The sequence below is a fragment of the Bidens hawaiensis genome, unplaced genomic scaffold (assembly GCF_021521415.1).
Source record: "Bidens hawaiensis isolate Kalapana, Puna unplaced genomic scaffold, B.hawaiensis_p1.1 tig00029370_1, whole genome shotgun sequence".
Classification (NCBI taxonomy): domain Eukaryota; kingdom Viridiplantae; phylum Streptophyta; class Magnoliopsida; order Asterales; family Asteraceae; genus Bidens; species Bidens hawaiensis.
The window spans coordinates 29,412-39,057 of NW_027494868.1; the positions used below are offsets into that span (position 1 = coordinate 29,412).

General features: G+C 32.4%; 1 protein-coding gene and 1 long non-coding RNA gene across 2 annotated transcripts; one reads left to right on the top strand and one right to left on the bottom strand.

Annotated features, from left to right (window-relative positions):
* Positions 1-3,737: 3,737 nt before the first annotated feature.
* LOC143578854 (uncharacterized) lies at positions 3,738-6,334 on the top strand. Its single transcript, XM_077062324.1, has 11 exons — positions 3,738-3,893; positions 4,009-4,104; positions 4,410-4,468; positions 4,557-4,699; positions 4,792-4,798; positions 4,950-5,001; positions 5,168-5,343; positions 5,435-5,555; positions 5,666-5,848; positions 5,981-6,046; positions 6,149-6,334. Exons 1-11 carry the CDS (start codon positions 3,738-3,740, stop codon positions 6,332-6,334), a joined length of 1,245 nt encoding a protein of 414 aa, XP_076918439.1.
* A 1,775-nt stretch (positions 6,335-8,109) lies between these two features.
* Positions 8,110-9,056, bottom strand: LOC143578855 (uncharacterized). Its single transcript, XR_013143347.1, has 3 exons — positions 8,817-9,056; positions 8,517-8,682; positions 8,110-8,440 (listed from the first exon to the last, which is right to left on the bottom strand). It is a non-coding gene; the product is annotated as an uncharacterized LOC143578855 (long non-coding RNA).
* Positions 9,057-9,646: the final 590 nt, after the last annotated feature.

A 9,646-nucleotide genomic window follows, 5' to 3' on the forward strand; every position in this document is an offset into this window, starting at 1 on the left:
AGCAAATGACTCATTCGCTATACCTCATTCGTGAACATTCCATAACGAATGACACATTAATAATAACGATTAGCTTCATTCGTTAAACATTGTTAACGAATGGCCATTAAACATAACGTATGGGTTCATTTGTTAAACATGCTTAACGAATGACCACATAAATACACAAATGGACTGGTAGTTACCGAAATGCCCTTATATAAATAAAGATAAATTACATGATAAACAAAGACCGAGACGACAATAACAATGCACTAACAAACTCCCCCTCTTTGTCTTCGATCAACTGAATCTCTTTGTCTTCCAGTCCGCACAACTATGAACTCCAAACACGTTGCAAACACGCATGACACATTGGAATTGCATAGCTCGATCATAATCTTTAATCCCGGCAAAACAGATCTCATTCTTAAATAGCGCATCGTTGTCTGATTCCGATAAAGTGACTAACCACATCGGATCAATAACCCATATGAACTCCGTCTTTAATCTCGTACCGAGTACGATAACTGCTTTACCAGTGCGGTTGTCGTAATACCACCGGTTGAATGTTTTGTAAAGACTTTGGGGGAAAGTCTTCACAGGTACTCGTTTTATTGTCCGCGACGGATTCACCTTCAACACAAGCTTCCTCCAACATGTTCTTGGATCTCGTTGATGTACTTTCTTGTTGGAACCTATGGCTTAAAAAATTTAAAACCATGATTAACCTCAAACAGCAGATGTTGATGGAACCATTCTGCCATTTGATTGCCACCACGATTCACAAACAGCCGGTTTGCTAATGTTCGTACATCCCACCTTGGTAGAGTAAGAACATCGGTGATATATTGGAAATACTGTACACCGTGTTCCCACTTAATGATGTATAACTTAAGATCGGAACCATAAAGCCACGACACAATATCACCTTTGACGGTCTTTATAGCTTTGAATGTTGTCACTTAGTGAGACGTTGCACGTGCTTTAACCTCCTTCTGGTTTTCTTTATCCGCATACCGATAAACCTCAATAAGCTTAGAAACTCGAGCTTTGTTACGTACCTCAAACATTCCTTCGAAAGCATGACCCTTCGAACTCGAACCCAAACCCGGTACTTTCTTCTCGTTGTTGTTCTTCTTCTTTTCAAGATGTTCTTCAGCTGCTTGCACATGTTCTTTAGTGAAGAATGGAACACACTGATTAACATTGGTACGCGTGTATAGATCAGGATACTCCTCAGCTGTCACATCCTCAACTTCAACGTCATCATAATTAAACGACGTATCCCGAGACGGGATACTCGTGTCAAACTCATCGTCATCTATCACTTCCACACCCTCCTCGTTCTCCAACGCATCTAATTCCTCATCATTCAGACCGAGTAATAACAAGATTTCATCTCAGGATAAAGCATAGTTAACAAACTCTTATTCATCGATCGCATCTGCGTTAACCGTGCTCTTGAAAACACCACGTTCGTTGTCCATAAATAGAATTGTGTTTTCCTTGATCGAATCGATTGGTTTCACGTTAGTAGTGTCTTGATACACTACCAAATTCTTGTCATTCCCTTCAGTACTAACACCAGCAGCAGATGTACCTGCCTGTTGTTTCTGCTCACCACCGCTCATACCAACATCGGGGTCTTTATCGTCATCGTTATCCTTCAATTTCTTTAACATATCGCCTTTACACCTCAGTTGAAGATAACATTTTCCTGCTCTTTCAGCTTCTCTTTTTGAGCAGTAACAATGGCATAAAGCTCACGATTCTCTTTTGGGCCATAATAGATCAACACTCATATGCTCTTGGAACTGACGATCCGCAGCTATTTGGTTTTCCTGGAGATGTATCAAATTCAAGAACATCGCCATTTGTTAAGCAACTGACATATTAAACCATGTCGGAGGAGGTAGCTGCATCAAGCCATGTGGACGATTGAACGCCATATATGAGAAGTCCATAGGCTGCATCGTTGTAGGCATCGGCATTGGACTAGTAGCAATCGTCGTAGCAGGAGATGTCGGCATTGGAGATGGCAACGATTGTGGAATCGAAGCAAATCTTGGATCGGATGATGCCATCATCGTCAATGTGATAACCGGGGTACTAACAACAATAGTAACCGTTGGTGTTTGTTGTGGAACAGACGACCTTGGTTCAAAAGGACCATTATCCACACCACTACCCTTGTGAACTCTCATCTTCTTGGGTTATCTTAAAATACTATTAAAGCAATCAATGTGGACACATGGCCTTCATCTAGGCTGTCCACATGTGCATCCAGTCATCAAGTTACCATTCTGAGAAGGTCTAATATTGTGGCACGTGTCCGGGTCTCTATACACCCAAATTAACAAAACCCGGTTTATTTTTCACAAAAAATATTGTTTTCCACCACTGATTCTCTCTCTAATATCCCGATGATTATACGAACCCTAATTCCGCCGGTGAGATCTATAATCACTTCCACCACTGATTTTCGAATATACGAATCCTACATCCGTCGTTCAGATCCACCATCGAACCTCTACAGTGTTTACCAACAATACGAGCCCTAATTCCGCCGTTCGGATTCGAACCGATTGGAGACATCAAAATCGTTGTAATTGATTCTCCGATGATTATATTCAAGGTAACTATCAATCCTTCAATTTTTTATTGTTTTTTTCTCCAATTCTTAACTACTTCCGGCTAACCTTTTTTCATAGTTTTGTTCTTTAAGTATTTTATTGTTATGGCCATTTTTTATTGTTTTGTATATTGAATTTTAAGTACTTAATATACACCGATTTCTGGATATATTTAAGTTAAATTTATAATTGTTTTCTTTGTCCAAGTATTAAAATTTTCCGGCTAACCTGTTCTTATTGTATTGTTCCTCAAATTTTTATGTATTAATTTCCGGCTAATTTCCGTTCAATTTATTTTTCCGGACATTTTTTTATTGTTTTTTATTGACTTTTAATTATTTTATATCCGACCAATTTCAGGATATATTTCTGTTAAATTTATAATTGTTTTCTTTTTCCAATTATTATTTTTTTCCGGCTAACTTGTTATTATAGTATTATTCGGTAAATCTTTATATTTTGGTTTCCGGCTAATTTTCGTTCAATTTAATTTTCGGCCAATTTAATTTTAGATTAAACTAAAAACAGAAACTTTTAATTTTGTTAAGATTATAAATTTATTAAGCTTTCTATATCATAATTGTGATTTTTTAAAACAAACAAATAATTTTAAAATTGACAATAAAAATAGTAATTATGTAAAGAACTTATGATTTTTTTTATTATTGTTATCCTAAATTAAACAATTTATTTTTTGAATATATTAACTGATTCATTCAATCGTTTATTTTTGGAAAAAAAAAACATCTACAATATACCAGTTTAATTAAATTAATAATTGTTTTCAGATACCTTAATATTTAAATAATTATTATTGTATAATAATACATTCTAATTATAAATGCTGACTATAATTAATCGTTTATTTTTGGAATAAGGAATTACAATAAACCGCTTAAATTATATTCAAACTTTATTTAGAAACTTTCTAAACATAATACGATTACCAAAATTTATATTCTTTATATCATACTATATAATATATAACTAATCACATAAGCCTTTATCGTACTTTTCATAACAATTTCTGTAACAATGTAAGCTCCTACCCTTTTAATAATTGTTTTTATGTTTTAAATAATTTAGTCTAATATTTTATATTTTAATTTTATTCATAGGACAATGGAAGCTCAAAAATTTACCATGCTAAATGAAATCGATGTTCTCAAAACATCACCATCAACTCTTAAGGTTAGAGTTCTAAAACTTTGGAGCATCAAAGACAACAAAAATGTGAACGAGGATTTTTTGAAAGAGATGGTGTTAATGGATGAAGATGTAAGTATATATTTATAAATCTGTATATATGTTACAGATTCTATATTTTTTATATCTTAATTATTGATTGACTTGTAATTGTAATTCTCATATATTTTCTGTTCTTTGATGACAGGAGAATCGGATCCAAGCCACCATTTACAAACAGGGTATCTTTCGTTTTAGAAGATTCTTGAAGGAAAGCTCTACTCTGACTATTGTTAATCCTAGCGTTGGTCTAAATGGATCGAACTACCGTATGATTGACTGTTCCAACAAATTGGTGTTCGGACCAAACACACATATCAATCCATGTCAAGAGTTTGGTGGTCGCATGTTTGGTTTCAAGATGATTTCATTTAAATCACTAATCAATAAAGATGTTTCTTTGAAATCCACTGTTGATATAAAAAATTTAAATTCAAATAAATTGACTTATAATTTTAGCCGTAGATTTCCATTAAATCTGTTAATTAATTATTTAATTTATTTTTCTTTGTATTATATATTATTGGTCACGTGGTTCATGTGTTCAAGAGCAATGCTTCAAACGTCAAGGACAAAAACAAGCGTACAATGGAGATATGTGATTTAAGGTATTACTATTAAACCTAACATTTTGTGACATAATTTTATTAATATACTTTATATTTTATACTGTATTTAAAATTTCTTCCATTTCAGTGGAAATTGTGTATATCTCACACTATGGGATCATTATGCGTCTGAGCTCTCTAAATATGTAATTGAACATTTTGATGAAGGCCAGGCCATTATTGTACTGCAGTTTGGTAGGGTTAAGTATTATACCGGTTCTGATGGTAAAGGTAACTAATTTTACTGTTTTGAAGTTTCTTGAGTTTTAGCATGTCACTAACTTAAACTAATGTGTCGTTGTATAATTTTTATTTTTTGTTAGAGAAAGTGTATGTGTCGAATTCTTTTGGATCTAATGTTAGGCGTTTGTTTATAAACGACTTTTTATTTGAAATAGAATAATACAAAAACAGGTATTTACTTATTTAAATTTCATATTATTTTATTGATTCCTAAATTCATTAAATTTTACTTTTGTAGTTTGTTGGCTTTGCTAAATGGCAATGATGTTTCTGTTCGTAAACCAATTCCGGTGAAGATCTGTTGATGATGAGTTTTTGAGAGCAACAGATTTTTTTTAACATCGGTGATATTTGTACCATTATATTTGTAAGTTAATTATTACACTCTTTATGTTATCCTAATTATCTTTCAATCCTAATTGAATATTTAGTAACTGAGTTTGTACTTTAATACAGCCTAAAAGTATCATTATCCTTGGTACAATTAAGGCCATCTGTCCAGATATGGAATGGTATTACATTGGTTGTAATACTTGTACCCGTAAGCTCATGGAAAATAATGGTGAAGGTGGAAAGGAGTATGAATGCAAAACAGTAAGATGCAATGTTTTAGGTGTTATCCCTATAGCTAGGTATTTATTTAGTTCAAATTCAAATGTTCAATTTGTGCATTGTAAAAGTATATGTTTTTCTTACTATTTACCTATTTATAAACTTTTTTAGGTTCAAGATCAAGATAAGGGTGCATGATTCCACTGGAGTTGTGTCGTTGACTCTGTTTGATAGAGATGTTAAAATGTTGACTAACAAAACAGCAAAAGAATTGATTGATTCTCAGAATGAGGTTTGTTCTCGATAAGAATAGTTTATTATTTATACATTGTCATCTATAAAAGAGATGTTAAGTTTATGATATACCTTAAAATTATATTTGTTTCGTTGTCATCTATACAGAATAAGGTTGAAAGTGGTGGATTCCCTGCTGAATTGGATTGTCTTTTAGAAATGATATTCGCTTTTAAGGTCGATGTGGCAGATTTCAACTTCATAAACAATGCCGAGGACTATGGTATAAACAAGCTTACTGATGACACTAATATTATCCCAGAATTACAGAAAAGGCAGAATGGTCGTTTGGTAATAATATAATCTGAATATTATTTTAATTCTAAATTTTATTTTATAATTATTTCAACTAACATATGCCGATTTTTCATTCTTGTCTTATCAGCAATCAGATTCTAATTCTGTTTGTATTAACATTGGGAGTTAATACAACTAACATTGGGAGCATCTATTTCTAAATTCCAATCATCCGGTTCTGTTTCTTTTAAGGTATGGATATTTTGTTTAATATAATAGTTCAAACTTAAATATATAGTTAACAGAAACATGTGTAACATGATTGTATATTGGCTCTTAATTTTTTAATAACAGCTTTCTGATATTGGAGATAATCAAACTCCAAGTTCAAATGATGATGCTCAGGATGTGGCAACCGATACAAAAGGAATGTCAACGTCTTCTGACGATAAACTTAAGAGAAAAACTATGGAAGTTTTTGAAGTAGACGACGATGCTAGCATGTCGGCCACGAAGTTGAAATTTAAGACTATCGAATAGATGGGGACCACCAGTGAATCATGCGAAGGTGCAACACTTTTAACTCCTAAAGTGGAGAATGAATCTAAGTGAACAATTTCATTTTTTTCGGTTTACAGTTATTTTAAGCCTTTTTGGGAGATTTGGATATTTTATGTTTGGTTTTTCTCTTTTGTTTTTTAAAGAGTATTCTTGAATGTTGGTTGTTTTGAACAATTTATTCTTCTTTGGTTGTTTGGTTATATTTATGTTTTTATTTAATTTTATTAAATTAATGTTTAGTTGTTTTAGGTCTGAGTGTGAAAACAAGTTAAGTGCATATTAGTTTAACTAGTAGGTGTCCGCGCGATGCGGTGGCGATGCTGATTTACAACGTGATACTCGTTTTGTGTTATTTTATCTATGCCCTCGTGAGATATTATGTATTAGTTTTGTTAGTTTTCGTATTCGTCGCATTGGCGTGGTCTATCTATGCCATAAGTTTTACATAACTCAATTAAGTAAAAAAAAAGAAAAAAATATAAATAAGACAATGTAAGTCATAAACACCATTTCAGTTTTAATAAACCAACATAGGAATAAGAAAACATAAGTCTTATACACAAACATTTAAAAATAAGCATTCATGTGCTAACCACTTGCATTGTGATAACTTTTAGTCATATGCCTTACACATCTCAATGACCTCATCTGCGTATTTTGACCACCATTCTTCATCCGAATACCAGGGTCTTCTTGTTTGACTGCTCCAGTGACTGGATTATGAGTTTCTATAATCTTCTCATCCTTAACTACTACATCTGCTGGAGCAGGGTTGGGCACTACAAAAAAACAATATTCAGTCTCTCATACATGTTTTACCAAAATCAACAATGTTATATATTGATAACACAAAATATAACAAATATAAGTGTGATAAATTATGAAAATGAGAAACATGGTGTCTTACCAAAAAAAAAACCGATCTATAGTGTATGTGATTTGGTGTATCTTGAAAGATGTTGAGAGAGCATATATTGTGGAGTGTTGATTGGATATGGATCGGTTAATTAGAAAAAAAGTGGGTCTTGAATATGAACCGGCTAATAGAGATAAAAGGTGAGAAGATAAATTGATGTGGTTAAGTGGTTGCATAAAAGTAGTATTTGCATAAAGAGATCTTCATAGGACTGCCTAGTTGTTGGAGGTCTACACACAAGCTGACAAGCATGTTATTGTTTGCTTTATTCATTATACCCTGTCAAACAAAGGTTCAGTAAAATAGGTAACACAAATACAAAAATTTACAACAGAACCTAATATGTTGGCTGAAAAATAATAGATTGAAGATAAATTAACAACAAATACTTTTTACATTATCTTGAATCAAACACATAAAAGAACTTACTATAAATATAGTTTTTATTTTATAAAAAGTGCTATCAATATATTATACAAATTAATATTATAAACTATCTTGTATAAATTTTTTTAAATAAAAAATGTAAAATGTAATTAAAAATATATAAATTAAATAATAGATAATAAACAAGCCGAACAAGTAATGAAGCAATTTGCAACTCATCAAATTTGGTTGACCCACGGGTTTGACTTAAATGAAACAATAATGCTTTAGCACAAAGTGTTACAACATTCAACTATTTAGCCCTTTCCCTAAATAAGTTGAACTATCATCAGTTTTACATAAAAACACGTATTTAATCATATATAAAATATAACAAATATTAAGATTAAGAAACTACATGTCGATGACAATAACTATTCGGATAGGGTTCCTTAACAGGATGTCTTTTCGACTGTATAATATTTATCTTCAACCTCTTTACCCTCGACACAACTTTCATCAACCTCTTCTAAACTATCACCATCTACAAGTTTCTTGTTATCCAATGAAGCTTCCGGAAGAGATTTAGATGAAACGGAAGTATCACCAGATTTACAGCTTTTGGTTGCATTTTGTGTTAAAACATGTGCAGAATTATCGCTTTACACATTCCTACGACCGTTTAAACGCTTTTGGCAAGCTCTCTTTTGCAATATACATCGGCCCTTTTCTTTGTTTTGCTGCTGGAATACTTCTATTTGGTGATGATCCAGTTGTATGACTTGATATGGAATTAACAGTGTCTGGATCACAATTGATCATTAAAGTTCATTTCACATCATAATCCATTTATGAAGAAAGAAAAACAAGTTCGCTTACCAATTATGGAAGAATCTTGTGGAACCTCTGTGACAATACTTTAAAGTGCATCAATCTCAACATTGGTCATGTCGTCATGTTGTTCAGTGATCATGTTCTTGCTATCCTGTTTTGACCAATCAGGACACCTAATTTCACATATTGAACTCCATAATTTTGGATATACCTATTAAGTTCAGAAATCACAAACAATGTTCAAGATTCTGATTTTATTAAAAATCTACCAAAAACCTAAATGACCCAATAAAAGTAATATCAACTTATTTAAGAAAACCATTGCTTTTAACCATATTATCATACCCATCATTAAATTCAAAATCAGTTGTCAGCGTCTTGAGCAGTTTTCGGCTTGTGAGCTGTCACCGTCAATCATCAATCTTCAAAAGGAATGTGTATCTGAAAAACAATGCTTACACATTTATCTACTTGCATAGTGTATGCTTGAGGATCAAAAGTCTTGTATCTTTATAGCCAAGTGTCTGCTGTTGATACGTAGTTGATAAACTCCAATGTGTCACCACCAGTTTTGTGGCCTCTTAATTTCATCTGTAACGAGCCAAATCGGCCAATTTAAAAAAAAATAGATTTTTTAAAACTAAGTGGTTTAGGAGGCTATGAGCATTTAAATAGACACTGGATAAAAATATAGGCATACTAAATATAAGATTGCCGCCAAAAACTTGTTTTTAAAATGTGTAATGCGCTCCGATGAGTTTTTAAAACTTGGTTTTAACTCAAAATTGCGTGCATCAGATCGCATAAAAAAACTCACATTGACTCACAAAAATTAAAACAAGCAAAATTTTATTTTGTCATAAAAATATTGTTTCCCCTGGTTCAAGCACAACAACAATCTATCTGACTCGATAACTTATTGTCTTCTTTTCAAATTGGCAAGTTGGTTAATCAGTTGACTTATGCAATGTGAAATAAAACATAGGGAAAAAAAGACATTAATTAGTAGTATATATAGTGCTTTGTACAAGAAAAACATTTTAGGCGGAAACAAAAAGACGCAAGCTACAGTTACATGAAGAACTTGAATGAGTAAACCCATATATGGTGAAATAGTAATTTTTGTTATATGGCAGCAACAAAGTGGGTAAATTGAGATCATTAGTTACAATTAT